Source organism: Diceros bicornis, chromosome 1, assembly GCF_020826845.1.
Source record: "Diceros bicornis minor isolate mBicDic1 chromosome 1, mDicBic1.mat.cur, whole genome shotgun sequence".
Lineage (NCBI taxonomy): Eukaryota > Metazoa > Chordata > Mammalia > Perissodactyla > Rhinocerotidae > Diceros > Diceros bicornis.
In genome coordinates, this window is record NC_080740.1 from 82,907,514 (window position 1) to 82,930,400 (window position 22,887).

Below are 22,887 nucleotides of genomic sequence, written 5' to 3' on the forward strand. Positions count from 1 at the left end.
TCAAACACTAGAATCTTGGCAGCCTGCATCACAATTCTGTGTTCTTACTTATTTAGCAGCTAACTTCCATTTCAAAGGACAAAAAGTATGAATCACAGTCCCAAAAATTAACTGAAGTATTGATCAAATTAACTTATATAGACTCTGACCATTCCATTTCTTTCTTTTTTTTTTTTTAGAACAATTGGTTCTTTTTTTTTTTTTTTAATTTTATTTATTTATTTATTTTTCCCCCAAAGCCCCAGTAGATAGCTGTATGTCATAGTTGCACATCCTTCTAGTTGCTGTATGTGGGATGCGGCCTCAGCGTGGCCAGAGAAGCAGTGCGTCAGTGCGCGCCCGGGATCCAAACCCGGGCCGCCAGCATCAGAGCGCACGCACTTAACCACCAAGCCACGGGGCCGGCCCTCCATTTCTTTCTTAAAGGCAGCCCCAAACCTATAGCTGCTGATGTAGTTTGCCACAGGTATACAACTTTAAGTTATTATTTAAAAATAAAAGCTTTTTGTACAAATCACCAAACCACAGAATTCCAAAATAAATTGAACAGATGGCTTTTGGCTGAAATATCCAGTCACTACAATGGAAAACATTAAAGTAAGAAACATTTAGTCATTGTAGGTTTTCAAAATGACTGACTGACATGAATTCAAAGCTCCAAATATTCTAAATTCTAAAAGCTTACCTTCACGTGCTTTTCCCTCTAAATATTCACCCCTATTATTCATATTTTCATGCGTTTAGATAAAACTGAATTTTAAGTATTTGAGCACAAAATTTGAAAACTACAAGGAGAAACATCTTTATCAAGCACCTCTTGATAGTCTACTGAAAACTGTTCTCCATGGAGCATCTGTAAAAACACATGCAATATTCCCTTATTCCTGTAATGTAAATAAATTTTAAGCTCTTCAAAGTACATCCAGATTTAAGGAGGAGAATATTTTTTCCCAAGTCTTTCTACTTCCTAAACCATAAGCAACAGTCTTAAACAACTTCGCTGAACTACTGGACCTCCAAAATATTACTGCCAAAGTAAAAATCTGAAAAAAATTTATAACACACAAAATGACTTCAAAATAGAGAACAAATTCCAAGGCAAAAGGATTTACAAATTTTGGAACTATAATGCTTTTATTACCAGAATGTATGAAACACTGATCCTTTTATAATTCTGCAATACTGCCTCAGACTCCCACAAAGTTTCAAAACTCATCTTTCAGATTTCCATAACATCCATTTAGAATAAATGTGATTTTGCTGCTGCTCATAATAGAATAAAGTCTTTAGCTTTAATGGTTTAGACCTAGTTAAACAGAAATGTCTAAGTCTGGGTCTGAGATAAATGTCATATAGCAAGAACACGGAACTCCTAAAATGCACGCAAACCATATTCCATTGAATAGTCTTGGGACCTCACTCAACAGACTTTCAAATAAGTAATTAAGCCTCCAACTGAAAAATATTAAACATTTTTAAATACACTGATTAACTCACAAAATAAAGAAGTACAATGTCACCAATTATGTGCATTTTCTAGGAGTCCTTTTAAAATTCAGGCTAATATTTAACAGTATTTCAATTAAATTACAGCATTTGAAAAGGGTTATACCTCTGGAGAAAGATCACATAAACATGCTTTTTGGGGGGATATGGTAGGAAAACCACAAGAATGAATAATTAATATTGCCTTAACATTTCTAAAATCACATAAAAATGATCATCTTTGATTGCCATTTCAATAAGTTTTGATACAGGGTATGTTACTGTCCACTTATTAGTAACCAAAACATACATGGAACAGACTTGTAACAAATATAGAGAATCAATTATTTCCATGAGCTAAACATTTCTGAGACTTTAAGATTCGTGTTTGAGAATACAGTACTGCAATGTTGGCTACATAAAATAAATAGAAAATCTTTTTGAGAGGAAGCTCAATAATCAGAGGCTGTATTGCATTTAAAGATTTACCACTGGCTATACACAGAAGGGAAAGCATTTCAACTAGAAATACTTCACAGGTTACAGAGCTCTCTCTGAATATGGCAACATTTAGCAGCTTACTATTTTGACATTTAAAAATCAACAGGAATAGTGCTACTCTTTTATCCTTTGGTTCCCAGTTACAAATGATGCAGTAATAATGCCTCCGGTTTTCAGTTCTTCTTGGATGACATTTACTAACAGAGAGAAACCTGATGCTTTAGCTGAAATTTGGCAGCCCAAGAAGTGCACCAACTGCTCCAAAGTATCCCTGTGTGATTTTAAAACAATTAGTAATGTAGTGCAGCTTTTAAATTAGCATCAATATTAACCATTATTAAGAACACGTTAGGCCGGCCCCGTGGCGTAGCGGTTAAGTGTGCGCGCTCCGCTGCTGGCGGCCCGGGTTTGGACCCCGGCCGTGCACCGACGCACCGCTTGTCCGGCCATGCTGAGGCCGTGTCCCACATACAGCAACTAGAAGGATGTGCAACTACGACATACAACTATCTACTGGGGCTTTGAGGGAAAAATAAATAAATAAATAAAATTGTAAAAAAAAAAAAAAGAACACGTTAGGTATAATCTATTTATTTAAGAACATCTATTCAGAAATCTACCAATTTCTGTGTTGTAAGTTCTTGTAAAAAAAAAAAATTTGTGAACTGTATTCTTGATATATATACCTCTGAAATACATATTTTTATTTTTTAATTTTTTTGTGAGGAAGATCAGCCCTGAGCTAACGTCCGTGCTAATCCTCCTCTTATTGCTGAGGAAGACCGGCTCTGAGCTAACATCTATTGCCAATCCTCTCCTTTTTTTTTCCCCCAAAGCCCCAGTAGACAGTTGTATGTCATAGTTGCACATCCTTCTAGTTGCTGTAGGTGGGACGCGGCCTCAGCATGGCCGGAGAAGCGGTGCATTGGTGCGCGCCCGGAATCCGAACCCCAGCCGCGAGTAGCGGAGTGTGCACACTTAACCGCTAAGCTATGGGGTCGGTCCCTGAAATACATATTTTTAAAGCATAGCCTTTAGACATGAAAGCCTCTAGGGCCATTATTGCAATTCTGTGCCCCTCTGTTTTCCTCAGCAAAATTCCTTTGACTCCGCCTGCCCCCTCACAGCATACGGCACGCCACGTGGAGCTGCACAGAGCACACCATTCTGATCTGTATAGCGAGAGCAGTGACAATGAAACACGGAAGCTTATAAGAGCAGAACAAACACTCTGAATCCCTGTTATTAAAATTCTTAATAATGTATCAATTTGACTGATCAGAAACAAAATAAATCAAAGCAAGTTTACTTAATTGAAAACATTTTGTGAATTGCTATTTGCTCAGATCAGAATTTAACTGAATGTAGTGAATGAATAGGAAAAAAAATCTTTAAGAATAAACTCCAAAATGTTAACAATGGTTACCTCTGGAGGTGGGGGTGAGGTTGTGGTGGGAGGATTAAGGAGAATTTTCATTTTTAAACTGTATATGTTTGTACTGTTCACATTTAACATTTATTATCTCAGGGGAGAACAAACAAAGAAAACAATATAACAAAACAAATGCACTAAGTACACAAGCAGCCCCAGTATTTAAGAAGCTCACAGACCCGATATTGCTCTCCCTTGGTCACAAGAACTCTGAAACTCTCATCCTAATGGGGTGCCTGCCAGGTTAGAGTAACCCCTATCCCCCCAACTCAAACTGAAGTGAGGGAATCAATATACTATTTAGGTAAACAGAAGTTTTATACTAAAAAAAAAAAAGTTTTATACTTTACTTATAAACACATAAAGCAAGCAGCAGCAATATATGAAACCTGCATATAAAAGCATGCTATTAAAATCCACAAAACATTATTTTCCTCTCATACCTCATGCTCTAGAAACAATGCTTTCAGTTGACCTTTTGACCAATAATCCAGTGCATATGCCAAAAGTTTCATTGAGAGCGTATTGACACGTAAAAAGTTTCCAACAAAGACAACTCTATTTATTTTCTAAAAGAAAAGAACAAAGACAAGACTTGAAAAAAAAATTATCAAGTAGATTTTACAATACAATAGGGTTTATAAAATCTCTACTTAAAAACGTAAACAGCTACTACCTTTTCTTAGTGCTTACTACATTCCTGGTATATACCTGCATAATCCTGAATATTTAAAAATTTAGTTCAGGACATGTCACTACACATTTGTCAAAACCCATAGAACGTACACCAAGAGTGAGCCCAAACATAAACTCTGGACCCGGTGATAACGATGTGTCAGTGTAGGCTCACTGACTGTAACAAATATACCACTGGTGCTGGATGTTGATAGTGGGGAAGGCTGTGCATCTGTGGGGTCAGGGGTATATGGGAACTTGCTATACTACTTTCCACTCTATTTTGCTGTGAACCTAAACTGCTCTAAAAAATAAATTCTACTTTAACAAAGAAAAGTTCTGGAAAGACCCTAATAACTCATTACAGATGAAACTTGTTTTGACAAAATAATTTGGAGAAATATTGATGAGATTAAAGGAGACAAACCAAGGAAAAGTATTTTAAATGTGGTTAGGATTAAAAAAAGCTGTAAATTTGCCAGCATGTGGCAATGCACGCTCAACAATGCCATGCAACCTATGGACTTTATATAGAGAGATGGAGAGCAGCACTGACTGGGGCACCAGCACGCACACCCAACCCCCAGGCTTCGAGCATTCTCTGTTCCCAGCCTAACCCATGAAGTCACTCTCTTTGCTGATTCTGCTAATTTGTTTCTTTAGGTAACACTAAGATTAGGAAATCTTAGGTGGAGAAACTGGTGTTTGAATCTTCAGAAAACCTGATTCTACTCTCACAGTTATACATTGACTTTTAAGTATACATTTTGGCACACTGAGTTTGGATAGTGTAAATTACGGCCTTTATTACTATTAAGTCAATTGGCCAGTGAAAATCTAGACCTATAGGGCTAAGAAAAAGAGTCCCAGATTACTGTCAGCCCCCAAAAGTGAAATATTCCCAAAACAAAACACCTGCTAGTGGCTCCCTCAACCAATTTACTACACTGTTACTAAGAAACTTAAGAGACAGAATTCTGGATTTAAACATACAATAATTCAGAGGATTAATTCGGGTCTTTGCAGTTTTTCTCTCTGCTGGAGCCTCTCTTGACCTTTACTTGCATCCGTGATTCTCTCACCTCCTTCAAAATCTTTGCCCAAGGGTCACATTTTCAATAAAGCCTTCCTTTAACCACCCAATTACTTGGCAATTTGTCCTCTGCCACACTCTGGTCTACTCTCAATTCTATCTTGTTTGATTTTCTCTTTTTAAAAAATTACATTTATCACCTAATACACACTAAACAATGTACATATTTAATACATCCCTAGAATGGATGTAAGCTCCACAAAGTCAAGGAACTTTGTTTTCATCACTAATGTATCCTATGTCCCTAGAACAATGCCTGGCACATGGTACTCTGTAAGTATTTATTTAGTGAATAAATGAATGAATGAACAAAAAGATTCCTTCAAAAAGCAAATTTCCCATTCATTTAAAGTACTTAATATTTACAAAAACTAAATGGGCAAATATATTACATAAGACAGACAATATATGTCTCCTTCAGATAAAAATATCCCAACTATGAGGTCAATCTAGCAGTATATGCTTTTCATAAGCATACATCGTTCAAATTTCATGTGAAGAACAAGTCTCAATGCCTTCATAGCCCTGTACAATGCTGCTTGATCCATATGCAACAAGGCAGCACTGTAAAGAAGCCGAGGGCAGTAAGAAAACTTCCAAGTGCTTCACTAATCAAATGCAACATTAACAGCACCTCCCCCTCAATAATCAGTTACCTCAAAATGTCTTATGTTTAGAATTTTCCTTTGCATCTTTTGAGATTTAGATTGTGTATTTCTGAAAGGGTTTCTGGATAAATATGAAATATAAATATGTTTGTCCTATTTCCAATTTTAATTATCTGCTAGTTTCTTCAAAGGTGATGTAACAATTAGGTACATAACATGTATACTTAATGAGGCTTGGGATTTAATGAATTAGGAAATCTCAATCCTAGAGGCCTCCTTAAAGAACATGAAGAAGCCCTGCTACATGTATATAAGACTCCAGTTCACATTTTTCATATAATTAAAATTTTTTTACCTCATTAACAGCACACATTCGTGCGACAGACCCAATGTTATTGGTGATAGTAACTAAAGTAGCTCTTGCTAGATCTTCTTTACTAACAGATTCTCGCTTCTCCTTATAAATCATATTTCCAAAACTGCAGAGAAAAGAAAACAAATAAAACCAAATCTGCTGATAACAAGCAACATTTCATACATTTTGGGAATTTATCCTTCAGATGTTATCTATACATTTACAAAATAAGGTATGTACAAAGTTACTCATTGACCCATTGAACTGTACATAGCAAAATACTGGAAACAACCCAAACTTCCAGCAAATGATCATACATCCACACAGTGGAATATCACGAAGCTGTTAAGAAGGGGGCGGGGCAGGGAGAGAAAGGGAGGAAGGTAGGCAGGCAGGCAGGCAGGCAGGCTAGGACATATTGCTGTTGAAGAGTATATACAGTTATGCATTATAATAGCATATGAATGCTACCTTCTAAAAGTTACCTTCTATATAAGGGGAGGATAAGGATATGTATTTGTATTGACATAAAGAAACACTGGAAAGATACTCAAGAATCCTATAAGGTGCATTCAGGGGAGACTTCTTAATGTATATCTAATTTTTAAACCACAAGAATGTTCAAAACTTGGAACCTAAACTGGGTAAGAAGAAGCCCCCTTACAACGTCCTGATGTATTCCTTTCTAAAAACAAAATAAGCAGGCCGGCCTGGTGGCATAATGGTTAAGTTTGCGCACTCCACTTCAGTGGCCCAGGGTTCACAGGTTCAAATCCTGGGTGCAGACCGACACACCGCTCCTCAACCCACGCTGCGGCCATGTCCCATGTACAAAATAGAGGAAGATGGGCACAGATGTTAGCTCAGAGCCAATCTTCCTCAGCAAAAAAGAGGAAGATGGGCAACAGATGTTAGCTCAGGGCCAATCTTCCTTACACACACACACAAAACTAAATAAGCAACTTTAATGGCAACGTAAGTGTTAAACTTACCTAGATGCTACAGCCCAACCTGGCAGACCAAATCTTTCATAATCTCCTCCATAAATATCACGGACCAGCTTGTCAGCTTGGGTGCTGTCACCTTTTGATGCCATTTCAAGAGCCTCCTCAAAACTTTCACAGCCAGTCAATAAACTGCATAAACCCAGAAAGGTACCCCCTCCAAGGCTAAAGAAAATAAAGAAACTTGATGAGCCACATTTACACACTATATTCTTCCTCCAAAGTAAAAGGGTGGAGCATTCATTTATTCAATCTTGCTACTACTAAATGCTAATGCTAAGTGCTGAAAACATATTGCTAATGCCAAGTGCTGAAATGTTAACATAATGAAGAAAGGTTAAGAAAAATGCTTAGCAAAACCAAACCTGTCAGATCAAAGAATAAACCAAAGGGAAAAAAATCACCTGGTGGAAACAACATGAAGACAGAAGAAGATCTTTTATATCTTCTAATATCTTCACCCAATACCTTCCACTTTGTAGTTGCTAAAAATACGTTTTTGTGTGTGTGGAAAAGGAGTAAGTGTTAAAAATTAGTACCATATGAATTAAAAGGAGAAAACCTGTAATTCTTAATGGTTTCCAAGAAATGATTTTGTGACAGGCCTATTTACTTGGCCTGACAATGCTGAAATCAATTCAATGTGATACATTAACATTTAACATGACCCAGAAATGAATACAGTGAGAAAATTTATGTCAGCCTGGTTATCATGTTAATAATAGAAATTTACTTGGTTCTATTATTCTTTTGGAAATGCACACAAAATATCACGTCTCTCTAATCTCTAAAATCAAAACCTTTGCTCCCTAGTCTTGTCTAATTTTCTAACAGGTTCCATCCCTGAATCACTGTTGGAATTTAGTTAAGAGACTGAATTTCTGTCTTTCAGAATTGACTGAAGTAGATAATACTTCCTTGTAATCCTCTGGCATAGAAAGTCACAATGGAGGTAGATTTTTAGCCACCACAGAAATAAAATGCTAATTAAATTTAAGGGTCATTTAGGTAAGAGAACTATGTTAAAATTAAAATGAGTTTTTTCACAAAGCAATCTAAAGTATTCCAAAACCTTTCTTCCTCAATTAAATAAACAAGAGTCTCCACCCTCCTTAAAAGTTGATAAAGTATATATCAGAATCATAAGGAAGCTTTTGAAATCTCATTTCACGTTTATATTTCAGGTATTATAGAAAATTTTATGGGCTATTTGGAACATTAATGTTATCCCATAAAGAGCTCATGTTAAATTCATCCTATAAGAATTAATCACAATAGTGCCCAATACTCTGCTTAAATGTGAACTGAATCAGCATGTGGCAAGCTTTACACTTAAAAACATCTACAAAAAAGTGAAAAATAAGGAAAGAAGAAAAATTCTTTGGAAACTAAAAAAGTTATTGGAATCATTCCAGATAAAAATTCACTCATCATTATGAAAATTTTTATGCCAATTGACGCTAACCAAATATAAATATTTAATGATTTTAGTTGAGTCTTTATATACATACCTTATAAAACAATATTATCTGCAACACTTTAACTTATACATCTACATTTTTTGCTGTTGCACAAATACATGTTATTTTCCCAACGAAGCATTGATATATTGATTTCACAACTTCTGTGTATAAAAAACAATATGAATGCTGCAATAAGAATAAAAAGGCTACTACCTTGTTCCAGTTACTCGTTTATAGTTGTCTTTGGAATGGACTGCTAAAATACTGACTCCCGAACCAATGTTCACTACCAGCAGTGGATAGGGATCGTCCAGGTTAAAAGGCATCTTTTGGCATCGCTCAGGTTCTGAGGCATTAGCAAAATAATAGCACTCTGCTTGTCCATTGAAACTGACAGAATCTATATACAGCAAGCCCTTTACAAGGCAGTCAAGTTCATCCAGTTTGTGCAGGTGGAGGTTTCCAATCTGAAAAATAAAAAAAAACACACACGAAAAAGTTTCACAAAGTGAACAAAGGACAACATTCAAAATACTTGACTCAATTGTACTGTACACTTTACAAAACTTCAAATCATCTATGACCCCCACATTTTCACTTGTTTTGTTTCATGTCAAAATCTCTTACGGACTTCATCTAGTCCAGTGGTTCTCAGTGATGGTGGTATTACCTCTGGAGGCATTTTAGAAATCTGTGGGGACATTTTAGTTTTCACAAAGATGGGGAGCAGGCGAGGACCAAACTAACATTTAGAGGGCAGGGATTTGGGATGCCAGAGGCCCGCAATGGGTGGGACAGTTGTGCAAAACAAAGAATTATTCCATCCCTGCATTATCTTTGAGCGTTCTGACGCTACAAAAAAGTTTTGTAGGTAGCAGTAGGAAAATTTGTTTGCAATTATCAGAACCTATGTAAGCACAAAGTATTTTTTTGATCTATATACATAAACAAAGTATACCTTACACGGTTTTAATAGACACTAAATTTGCTAGGAATGCAACCATCATTTAAAACGAAGAAATACGGTACTTTTCATTACTGGGAATTTTACCAAGTCTTGTTTAGCATCTTGGAAAGTTATGTCACCAACAGCAACACCATTTATGGTATTTAATTCTCCAATAAAACATACCCTATCAATCTAGCATTTGTGGCTTTAGAATTCATGGTGAATCTATGTACAGGTGCAAGCCTCTAACTACTTCATTATGCCCTCTCATGTGATCATACTAGAAATCTACCCACTGATATATAAATACCTTCATTTCTTGTCTTTATATTATACTTTGGGTACTAGTTTGAAATTATTAAATTCATTTCAGGTTAGTAAAGAATGTAACATAAAATATTTGTTATAAAAGATCTCAGCTTAGACATCACTTCCTCTGGGAGGCTTCTCAATTCTCCAGGACTTGTTAGGTAACCACTCCTCTGGTGTTCCCATGGCACCTCTTTTCATACCAATAGTACTATTTATAAGGCATTGCACTTTTACATATAATTCACTTATCTGTGTGGTCTAGAATACTGCCATCTTTGAACACTACGTCTACGTCTTTATTCCTAGCTGAGTTCTCCATGTCTAGCACAATACCTGACACATACTAGATGCTCAAATATGAGCTTAATAAATGATTGAGCATCAACAAAAACGTTATAGAACTTTATCACTAGAAAATATTGATATTTTAATAAAAAAATTAAAACTCCCTATTTCAATACAAGTATCTTCAATGCCCAGGTGAAAGTTGGCTTCAAGGACACTGCTTTTGGCAAGAATATTAGCAAACATTAAATATCATGTCTCTAAGCAAACCAGTCTCAAATTCATGAAACTGATGCTCAAATTATTCAATAAATTGAGTACTAATCAATATAATCCATTAAAAGAAAAAAATTTTTTAATAAAAATTTAGACTTTTAAACTACACCAAATTACAAGGGGCTCACTTATGTAAGCCATATACGTGATCACTTATGTTTTATTAACAGACTTTTATTAATACAAATTTGAGAAATTAAATGGTCCACATGCATATTTTCAAGGAAAACAAATTTCAGTAGCCCCAAATAACACTTTTTAATCTTTATTCTAACAGGAAGGATTAGAAGCTTGGCAAACCCCTACTAGCACACAACTCAAATCAACGCTTACATAGTCCTCTTGCCATATCCAGACAACACAGTAGGGTTGATGGCATAAAATCAGGAGAAAAGGGGTAACAGACACTTTCATTCAGGTGTTGACTAATCAAAAGACACTCACTTCAGCTGGGGGTTGGGAAGCAGATGGCCCTGAGAAAGATAACTATATGGATAATACTCAAAAAACCATGCAAACATAGGACAATAATAGTGAAAATAATTCAAGCCCTATTTATATATGGCTTTGCACACCGCCAAATTCACTGAAATCCCCTTTTATTGTAGCATTGTAGCAGTCTCTAAACTTAACAAGTTTTACCAAACATTATGTACAACAACAAGCCCAAATCTGGGCAATTTTTACTCACCCTATAAAGGTGTTTAAATGCCCCAAATCAAAAGCTAGTCATGAATACATACTTCCTCTGTATCAGCACGGGGAACTAACCTAAGAAACATGCTAGATGGAAACCTAGCCTCAAATTTTAAAAGTTGAAGAGAATGGGTATCAATCTTTGGCTTTGAGTAACCGATACCTACTGTGCGAAAATCTTTTTCAAACTTGTAAGCACCACCTCCTGTAGCACATAGCACCGTGTGTAATGTTGAGAAGTTTTTATCTCTTCCCATTTGGATAAAAGTAGGCAGGTCCTGGGTTGGAAATCTGATAAAGTGCAAGTTCCCTCTTCGGCCAAAAAGTGTTAAATCCTTCAGTTCAAGGTGTACATCCCGAATACCAGTGGATCCATAGGCTACATTAGAAGTCAAATACTTCCGGATACTTTTTAAGCTCTCAACTTCTTCTTGTTCTTCCTCTGCTGTGATATCAATAGGTTCAAAATATGAGAGCTTTACTAGAGTTCCCCCAATGTCCATTCCAAACCACGGGAAGGCTGTGGGTTAAAAAAAAAAAATATGCACATATACATATAAATTTTGGAAATGCAAATCAGGAACTAGTTAACTAGCCACAATCTTCATTTACCCTGAACCATACATTCAGTCAATAATACTTACAAGGTAAAGACGTCTTCTATGTGCAACTCACCTTTTTCCCTTCAGAGTATTATTTTGCATATTTTCTAAAAATCCCTAACATAGGATGCTTGGAGCTGGCCCAGGGCCTTTTCATTCCTGGTCTGGTAGGCATTCCTCTTCACTTATTAAATACTCATCATGTGCCCCAGGGGATTAGAAAAAATTTGGAGGAATTCTGTTTTAATAAACAGATCATCACCTAGGGCTTGAAAACATTTCTATAAGGATTTTAATGTAATAAAATTGGCCTATAAAATTGGCCTATAATCACTTCAAGTGACCCAAGGGAAAATTACCTCCTTAAAAAGAAATCTTTTTCTTTGTTCATTAAGCATATTAGGTTTCTATGGTACATCAGGTTAATAAAATTAGCTATTGATAATGTTTAAGGAAAGTCTACTTGGGGACAAGCACATGTGGGCAGGCAGCATCGTCTGGGTTTGGGACCTTGTGCTCTCACCAACCGGGCTATATGACTTTGGAAAAGCCATTCACCTCTCTGAATCTTAGTTTCCTTAAGGTCTGTTTATATTCCCTGGGATCTTAACCATTATGATAGAGACTCAAAAATAATTTAATGCTTAAGATACATGGATTACAAAATGCCTGATAAAATGTATTTAATAGTTTTTTTTACGTATAAGTTAGGGAAAACTAGTTTTCTCTAAAATTCTACTTTGTTTCCTAAATATTCATATTTTACTTATTTAATACACGTGTCCCATTAGAAACTGGGATCATACAACTCAATGAGAAAGGATTCTATACATTTCTCTATTTTAGAATTTACATTTACTGAAATTAGTAAATTATACTGAATACAAGGAAGGAGTAATTCTCATTATCTTCTTCTGGAGAAATAGCTCATTTGTTTTTGTATTTGAAACCCACGTTGCAGATCCAGACCTACATTGAAGATAATCTTAAAAAAGAAACATTTTTTTTAAAAAAGTAAAATGACTGAAGACCATACTTTGGGAAGGTAGGGCAACAAGACCCCAAACAGCCACTATGGTTTTATGTCACCTGTAGATTTGTATCAACAACTAAGATGCAGGGCCAGCCCCCTTGGCATAGCTGTTAAGTGCATGTCCTCCACTGCTGGCGGCCTGGTTCGGATCCCGGGCCACACCGATGCACCGCTTGTCAGGCCATGCTGTGGCGTGGTCCCATGTAACGCGGAAGAAGATGGGCACAGATGTTCGCCCAGGGCCAGTCTTCCTCAGCAAAAAGAGGAGGATCAGCTCAGGGCTGATCTTCCTCACACAAAAAAAAAAAAAACCTAAGATGCAGACGAAACTGACTAAATTTTCTCAATTTCATTGGGTGGCTAGCAACAGAGGCCATCTTAAATAAGTTAACACACTCTGGAAACAAATGATAGGCCATTTACAATCAAAAAAAAAAAAAGGAGACACCATATAATACCCTTAGGTAAAAAGAAATGTGCTTTCACTAAATTTTATTTTCAGTTTATTCATGAAATCTAGGATTCCTGCTTAAAGAAATTCACATAAAAAGTTACATATCACCTTTCTCCCGCTTGTTCAAATAAATCAGTAGTAACAAGCAGCAGTACTAACGATTTCAGAAGGGAAATTCACAGCAAGTGTTCGCCGGGACAAACACATTTAAAGAAAACAGTATGTAATACCGCTATTGATCCAACGCACCTGAGATTCCTTCAGCATTTTCCCAGTCAACTGAACAGATATGTAATTAGGACACTTCTCAATGGGCATTAGATAAAACATAGGGTTCCTTCCGATATGATATAACCAAAATGAATTCTATTTGATTCTAGATTTCATGGGGAGGGGGGCTGTGGAAATCACTACTGCCACATAAAGTACATTTTGGGATAGAAAAATTTCTACAAGGTGAGATTTATAATGCTAAAAACCTTTATTTTCCAAAATTCAAAACATTAAAAATCATTAAATGTTTGTAGTTTTTCTTTCTTTGCCTTTGTCAGTGTCAAACACACACAGGTGTCAAAATATACACACAAATAAAATGTTTACTCAGGGAGCAAACTACTGGAACTACCAGCAGTTTGGAACTTTCCAAACTACCTGGAAAAGCTGAAGCATTTCCAGGTTCAAAGTTCATGCCATTTTTGTTTTCAGTCAGAAGTCCCTGTCTGCTCCGACATTTATAAATACCTGAATACTACCACTTTTTTTTTTTCTGCAGGGAAAGAGTTGCCGTGAGCTAACAGCTGTAGCCAATCTTCCTCTTTTTCTTTTCTCTCCCCAAAGCCCCAGTACACAGTGGTATATCCTAGCTGTAAGTTCTTCTACGTGAGCCACCACCACAGCATGGCAACTGACAGATGGGTGGTGTGGTCCACGAACGAGAAGAGAACCCAGGCCACCAAAGTGGTGATCGCCGAACTTTAACTACTAGGCCATCAGGGCTGGCTCTGAATACTGCCATGCCTGAAAGCAAAAACGCCAATTAACACTTATGTGAAGAACTTTTAATTCTTACACAAAACCATGAATTAAGTTTCAAAGGAATCTTACTGTCTAGGAAAATATTTCAAGTTTATAGATAAAATATTGGAGAGAAAGAAATTACCTACTTTTCTAAAGCTATGCATGAGCACAAAGGTTTCTGACCCCAAAGGTATATCAATTGCCAATTCCAAAATATGTAACACTGGAGCAGGCAGTAGAAAGGCTCACTGAATGAAATCCTTTTTCCGAAGTCCAGAGTGCGTGAAAGTGTTAATTGTTTGACTCTTTCTCAGAGAAAGAAAATGACTGTTTAGGTATAATTATCATTAAAATGATAAAGGAAAACAAACAAAAACCTTCCACTACTTCTCCTTTAAAAGGCTTTTGTTGATCTATTTGCATGAAACAACCAAACTTGAACTATCTCAAAAAGAAAACTTTACACAAAAAGGAAAAAACATTTCTAACAAAGCTTTGTTATATTACAGTATATTAAATCTCTTATTCATTTTAAATTACATTAAATACTGAAGAATATAATACAATGTGTATGGTATAAAAGGCATAAAGAAGAACACAACCTCCAACAACCAAGAAACTCATGAAACAGAACATTACCGTTCAATTTTAAACCTTGATGTAACCTACTTGTTTGTATATCGCACTAGAGAAAGACAAGGTTCTATGAAATAACTGCAAATTAAATTCGAAAAACTATACGATATCCTCAAGGGTTATTGTCCACAGAGGCAGGTTTTTAAAATTAACAATACAAAAAGGCCAAGAATCATCTCCCATCTAGCCTATTAGATATGTCTGTTCTTTCAGTGCTGTCTGTTCTTAAAAGAAGGGTAAGTAGAGACGCTATATTGCAGATAATCAATTTCTTAGTAACCATAATATGCAAACTAGAACATCACACGTCCCTTCTACTTTTGGCAGATCTCAATTACGACAATTTTCTTCTTTTTTTTTTTTTGGGGAGGAAGATTAGCCCTGAGCTAACATCCGTTGCCAATCCTCCTCTTTTTGCTGTGGAAGACTGGCCCTGGGCTAACATCCATGCCCATCTTCCTCTATTTTATATGGGGTGCCGCCACAGCCTGGCTTGATAAGCCATGCATCGGGTCCTCCCTGGGGATCTGAACCTGCGAACTCCAGGCCTCAGAAGCAGATGGCGTGAACTTCACCACTACGCCACCGCCCTGTCCCCACAATTTTCTTCTTAAAATCAGGAAGGTAGGGACTGAAAGAGAACTGTCTTGCCTGTGGCTCCAACACAGAAAAACAAAAGTTGGTAATGGCCATCTTTTGCATAGAGATCCTTTCAACTCAGCAGAGTTTAAAACTCATTTCCTGGGCCCGCCCCGTGGTTTAGCGGTTACGTACCCACGCTCCGCTACTGGCGGCCCGGGATTCGGATCCCCGTCGCGCACCAACGCACCACTTCCCCGGCCACTTCTCCGGCCATGCTGAGGCCGCGTCCCACATACAGCAACTAGAAGGATGTGCAACTATGACATACAACTACCTACTGGGGCTTTGGGGAAAAAAACCGAGGAGGATTGGCAATAGATATTAGCTCAGAGACGGTCTTCCTCAGCAAAAAGAGGAGGATTAGCATGGATGTTAGCTCAGGGCTGATCTTCCTCACACACACACACAAAAAAAACAAAAACAAAAAAACCCTCATTTCCTTATGCCAGAGAAACAAGCACCATTCAAAAAGCACCGAGAGGGGCTGGCCCAATGACACAGTGGTTAAGTTTTGTGTGCTCCACGTGGTGGCCCCGGTTAGCAGGTTCAGATCCCAGGTGGAGACTTACACCACTCCTCAGCCATGCTGTGGCCAAGACCCACATATAAAGTGGAGGAAGACTGGCACAGATGTCAGCTCAGGGCTAATCTTCTTCAAGCGAAACAACCAACCAAAAAAGCATGGGGGAGAGGACAAGAACACAGAAGACACAAATTCTTAAGTATGGTCCACTCCTATCATTTAGCAAGTGGTCTAATTACCAACTTGTACATTTTCCAGTGCATTAAAAAAATACTTATGCTTGATATTGTGTCACTGACAAAAATGAAAGGAGGAGGGAGCATGGAGCTCAAACTATTTATTTGCAACAAAAGTATGAGGTAAGTACAACCACAAGTCCACTAATAATTCATGAGGTAAGAAAAATTTCAGTTTCCTAAGAAATCAGGCAACTATCTATATCTATAGCTTGTTGCTTCTAGCCAAGGGACAGGTTAAAAGTAGGTCACCAGTGCATAACCAGCCTACTTATTACATATAACCTAAACATTTCTTATTCTTGTGAGAATAAAACTCTCCACTGCCAAGGTGAAAAAAATGAACCAAAATACACACTTAAAAAACAAAACACACATTCCATAAATATAAACAAGTACTTTCATAAGGGCAAATACACATTACCTTCTGCAGACTTTGAAAATTTTCTAGAATCTCTCATGATCTGTTTACCTGGCCTTCAAAAAAATAGCTTCTATTCTATTTCTCACTTGAGCCTAACAGAGCTGCCCATAAGTAACAAAAATATCCTCGTGGGCTGGCCCTGTGTCGTAGCAGTTAAGTGCATGTGCTCTGATGCTGGCAGCCCGGGTTCGGATCCCCGGCGCGCACCAATGCACGGCTTGCCAGGCCATGCTGTGGCAGCTTCCCATATAAAGCAGAGGAAGGTGGGCACAGATGTTAGCCCAGGGCCAGTCTTCCTCAGCAGAAAGAGGAGGATTGGCATGGATGTTAGCTCAGGGCTGATCTTGCTCACAAAAAAAAAAAAAAAAAAAGTAACAAAAATATCCAGAACCACCATAAGCACAGAGTGCTACCAAGGATTATCTTTCTTTCTTTCTTTCTTTTTTATGAGGAAGATCAGCCCTGAGCTAACATCCATGCCAATCCTCCTCTTCTTTTTTGCTGAGGAAGACCGGCCCTGAGCTAACATCTATTGCCAATCCTCCTCCTTTTTTTTTTTCCCCAAAGCCCCAGTAGATAGTTGTATGTCATAGTTGCACATCCTTCTAGTTGCTGCATGTGGGACGCCCCCTCAGCATGGCCGGACAAGCCGTGCGTCAGTGCTCACCCAGGATCTGAACCCGGGCCACCAGTAGGGGAGCACGAGCACTTAACCGCTAAGCCACAGGGCCAGCCCCAAGAATTATCTTTCTTACCAGGTAACTATGTATGCAAAAGAAGAAACCTGCGTGTCCATCTTTTTAAATGATTAAACAGCAGAAGATACCTAACCACAAGGACAGACTGTTAATTTCTACCAAGCTGTCTTATAAAAGTTTGGTACCTTGCTAAGTGTTGGTAAAGGGGTGGGGGAGAAGCATTCAAGAGCTACTTGATGGCTGTTGGCCCCATGCAGATTTCAGCCCAAAGGGATCCTATGCCAAATTAGGATTTAATTGTTCTTTAGTAGAAAGACAAACCAAATACTGAAAAAGTCCAAAATATTATTGGATTATTTTAAGGAACAAAATTCTAAAATGGGCATGTGCACTGGTAAATTCCAGATACACTTCAAGTTCTTCCCAATAATCATTCCAAATAAAAATGTTGTTGTTTTGAAACGGACTAAGAACATAACCATCTTCACACCTTTAGTATTATAATTCTTCAGAAAAGCTTCAGGTAAAGTTTTTTTTTCCTTTGGTAAATTAGTTACATCTAAGGGGATATTAGAAGCTAACATCTCCAATTGCACCTTATTATCTACTGGAAGTGATAATTCTTAAGTAATGACTCAATTTACAAACAGGCCAATCAAATTATATAGAAGCAAACCACACAGATGCTATATATTTCTCTCTGGTCTTGACAAAAACTTCAGGTACCTTACCGCATGGGTTAGCAAAGGACAGACGCAAAAACCTATATTGCCTCAAATTAAAAATATATACACGTATCTTTTACTATCACCTTGTTAATCAATTTACATGCCATATAGGTAAGCAAAACAAAGGCTGAAAAACCTATACCTTAAGAAATCACGTCAGTTGAGGTACAGAGGAACACATGATTGTTTGGATTTTTCACACCTAATATTTAAACAGTATGAAAAACACAAGTAAAGGCAAAGCAAACAAACAATGCATTGTTTTGGTTCTCATCATTTCAACCAGCAAAAATTTTTCAGTAGGTTAATGTCTGACTTCACCCTTCCCCTGGAGCTGAATTAACACATAATTTCAAATGCTTATCTTTTAGGTATACCATCTAGAGGATGAAACCAATTCCGTTTCATATTTCTGGTTAAATACATGCAGTTGGTCTATAACCTAGTAATATATTAGTGATGTATCTAAAAGCAATATTTTCTAACACTTAGGTGAATAAGAAAGTGTGTGAAGCCAAAGTCACTTGTTTAACCAGTATGAGATACAGCTGCTAGTTACTAGTGCTGCTGTGAGGGTTAAATGGTGCCATGATAGTGCCTTACACTTGCTAAGTGCTCACTAAATTTATAATTATTAAAAAAAAACACACACAAGACTCAAAAACAAAACAAGCAAATATATCTTTAGCTAACCTGAGTGGTTTAAAAAATTAGAAAGAACACTTTCTAGTTATATTCACAGTTGAAATACTTTCTTTCCCACACACACACAAAACAAGATGTTCTTTATTTTTACTGTAAAAAATCGGGTAGGCAGTAAAGTCACCTTTTGAAACCGGAAATGTTATTTTAGACTTCTAAATCATATTAACTGACTAGTTTTTCAGCATGACTCTATTTTAACATTAATGGTTTCACAATGTACAACAATGTAGTTATAAGCAACTTACTTTTAAAACATAGGTGTTCTTTTATTTCTCAATCTAAAGTCTATTTTATAAACTTTTAAATATCATCTTTGCTGAAGCACTTTTGACAGAGGTCGTATTCGTACCTGATTACAAGTGTGCCCAAATCTAAGAAATCAAATCACTACAGTGGCAGAAAGAAAATACCATGAGTCAGAACGTGAGCTAGTCATAGTTAAACTCATTGTACTAAATGGATATTCTAAGACAAGCAGAGAAAATGTATGTGTTGAGGGAAGATGTCTAAGTGTTCTACATTGCTGCATCTGTTCAACATCAGTGTAATTCAGCCAATGTAGAGTAAATTAGAAGTGTTTCTACACTACATTGTCATTTAAGCCTTCACATCACTATTTTAGACTCCTTGGACAAGAACTCTTTAGCTATCACAAGAAATCATCATTAAAAAAATTCTTTTCAATTGGCAGATAAAACTACCAGATCAGAAAGGTTAGTGTTTCTCTAAGGATTTAGACTACGCCCCACAGGTGCAGAAGAAAGAACACTGGACTATGAGTCAGTTGACTTGGGGCCCTGGACCTCAGGCAAAGAGTTGGCTAGCGTAGCCTTGGAAAAGTTAGTGAAGTTCATAAGTTCAATTTCCTATGCGTAAAATTAAGACCGAATTATCTCACATTTAAATAACAATTAGCAGTTTTCAGAGTGCTTCGGTATGATGCCTCTCCTGTGAGGTTTACAAGAACTTTGATGGGACAGAAGGGAAGGTGTCGGTGTTGTTTTACAGCAAGAGATTTCTTAGAACTGTGGGGAGGATCACATGAGACACCGTAAAAATTGGAAAATATCAATACAATTCTAAGATATAAGCATGCATCCCCACAGTCCTAGTTGCTCTGGAAGAATGGACTTTAGTGTAACAATCAATGGCTGAGTGATTAAATAAGCCATTTACAGGAGTAAAAGGTTTTTAAAAGGCTACAAACAAAAGGTCGCAAACGAAGTTTATTTGCTCTCTTAAAGCATGGAAAGAACGTTTTTTAAAAAAGTACACGCATATAGGGTCGTAGAAAAATCTATGAGTGTTCACCAAAATATAAATAGTGGTTAGTTCCGAGTGGCGGGAATATGGGTGACTTTTATCTTTTTTGTTTATCTGTGTTTCTTTTAAACAAACATGAACTAGTTGTTATTCTAAACAAAAACGAGCCAAGGCAATTACCCACCGGCAGGTTACATGCACGTGTGTTTAAAAGCTCTAATGGTAACAGTGACAACTCCCAGGAACCCACCGGGATTTCAAGGACACAAGCCGGAAGTCCAGAAATCAGTAAAAAAAAAAAAAAAAAAAAAGGGTGGTAAATGCCCCCGCGCAACGTGACAGCCATGACCACTCATTTTCAACCCGACTTCAGAGGAAGCGGGGAGCGCGGACTGGTAGCTCTTAGTCTGGCTGGGCAAAACCGGAATCAAAAATTCCCCTTTGCACCTCCCAGATCTCGCGGAGGAAGTGGGAGGAAAGGGCCAGGGGGCGGCAGGCGTTCGTCACGCCCGTACAGAGGCATGGGGCGGGAGCCCGGGAGCCGGCGCTGAAATGGTCCCTCCGCCCCCATCCCGCGCTGGGCGCCGGCGACGAGCGACCGGCTTCCCGCCAGGCCGCTCCGCCAAGGGGCTTCCAGACCCGGCCCAAGGTGGTCGCCCAACCCGCGGGCCCAAGCCCCCATCTTACAGGGTTTCTTGGCATCCTTGATCTTCATGGCGTCGGCCTGAGGGGCGAGGGGCAGCCTCGGTCCCGGCGCACGGAGAGCAGCGGCGGCGACTCCGGAGGCGGCTGGGCCGCGCGGGGAGGCCCGGCCGGTTCCTCCCCTCAGGCCGGGCGGGGCGGGCCTAGGGCGGGGCGGCGGCGCCTGAGGCAGGGCCCGGCCCAGGGGGCGGCCCCCGCACCCCCGCGAGGGGCGACCGGGACCGAGCGAGCTGGGGAAGCCCGCCGGCCTCGCCGCTCCGGGGCCTCCCGCAGCCGCTCCAAACAAAAGGCCCCGGTCCCCCGCGCCGCCGCCGCCGCCGCACTGAGAAACAGCCCGCCCAGGCCCAGCGCCCACGTGACGCGGGACCCCCTCTCTCCGCCCGCCGCCCGGCTGCTGGGGATTGTAGTTCTCCGGATCGTGAGGCCCCGCTCTCGGGCGGCAGCTGTGCAGACGGACTACAAAGCCCAGGATGCATCGTGGTCCCTCCTCGGAGGCCCCTCGGATTCCGGAGATCGCCTCAGAGTGGTCCCAGAGGGAAGGGGGCGGGGCCTCAATCACGCCAGCGACGAGGCGACCAATGATAGCTGTTGTGGGCGGGCTGCGGAAGTCTAGGGCTCAGCCCTCGCCCCGCCGCGAAAGAGAAGGGGCAGGGAGGTTTTTGCAGGTGCTGTCATGGCGGTTCTTTAGGTCCCAGACTTTTCTTGGAGGCAGAAAACCTGGTCATTGTGCCCGGAAAGCGCTCAATACAGGGCTCGAGAGCCGCTCTTTAGACAGACCATTGAATTCATTTGTAAATTAAAGTCTTTCACAAAGGAATCCCCTGGCTTGATAGAGACGCCTCGAATGTTGGGGTTGGAAGGATGATAGTGATAATAATAATGGCAATAACAATAACGGGTAACATTTATTGAATGCTTACCATGTCCAAGGCTCTCTACGAAGCGCTTTTTTGTAAATTATTTTATTTAATTCAGCAACTTTGTGAACTGCGTACACTTATTATTCGCGTACACTTATTATTCATTTTATTATCTATCACACATTTTGAAGATGGGGCAGGATCTGAGAAGTTGAATCGCTTGCGGAGCGCTTGCTCTTTGCCACTGTTCTGTGGTCCCCGCAGGGGCCCTGCAGCCCAGCTCCCTCCTTCCAAAGGGGAAATTGATTCCCAGAGAAGAAAATTAGATGCTCCAGTTCTTACAGAAAAGCCAGGGCACCCCTTTCCCTATGTTTCCTAGATTCCGAGTCCTCTAGCCGAGCGGCAAGGTTTGGTGGTGAGAATCTTCTCCTGGCCTCTCCTTCACGTCTGTCCCCCAGTTAGCTGACCAGGAATTCAGTGACTTTGGCAACAGGTGGTTTGAGAATTGAGCCTTATTACTTCTTGCTTGTGGAGGTTAAGACAAGGATTGTGAATAAAGACAGGAGGGACACAAACTACCATTTAGGGAGCATGTATTGAGCTGGCACTTTGCAAGATGCTTTCCTTACTTTAAAATTTTTAATTTAAATATAATTCTCAGAACCACCCTTTGAAATATAATGATTAAGAACTCAAACTTGAATTCACATCCTGGTCCTACAACTTGGTAATAAATTTGGGCAAATTACTTCATCTCTCTGATTCTCATTGGAAATAATGATGCCTACATTTCATGGGATTGAGGTGGGGATTAGATGAAGGCAGGCATATAAAGTGCTTAACTCATTGCCTGTCATGTAAGTAGTAATCTGTAAAGGATGGCTACGTTTTGTTATTGCTATTCTTAACCTTGTTGTAAAGATAAGGAAGAAAGGTTAAGTATCTAGACTGTCTGCCCAAGGTAATTATTTAGGATTGGACCCCACTTCTGATTGTTGGTGCTTTGTGGTTCCTTATCTTTTGTTATTTTGATCTCAGGTTCCACATTTGTTGTTTAGAAATATGTTTTTATTTATATTTTTCATAGAAATCCTTCTGAGCTCCCAGATATGTGACCTTATAACTTAGAACCCTGAGTGATATGCTTAACCTTATTTTCCTCTTTTTCCCCTCTTGTCATTTCGTCTCACACAGAACCCCAGATATTCTCAAATGGTCCTGTTTTCCCAC

General features: G+C 38.9%; 1 protein-coding gene across 1 annotated transcript; it reads right to left on the bottom strand.

Moving 5' to 3' along the window:
• Positions 1 to 1,113: 1,113 nt before the first annotated feature.
• Positions 1,114 to 21,046, bottom strand: PANK3 (pantothenate kinase 3). Its single transcript, XM_058545636.1, has 7 exons — positions 20,783 to 21,046; positions 11,302 to 11,654; positions 8,830 to 9,083; positions 7,142 to 7,318; positions 6,150 to 6,273; positions 3,862 to 3,987; positions 1,114 to 2,257 (listed from the first exon to the last, which is right to left on the bottom strand). The coding sequence occupies exons 1-7, from the start codon at positions 20,808 to 20,810 to the stop codon at positions 2,207 to 2,209; spliced, it is 1,113 nt and encodes a 370-aa protein (XP_058401619.1). The 5' UTR covers positions 20,811 to 21,046; the 3' UTR covers positions 1,114 to 2,206.
• Between the last annotated feature and the right edge of the window lie 1,841 nt (positions 21,047 to 22,887).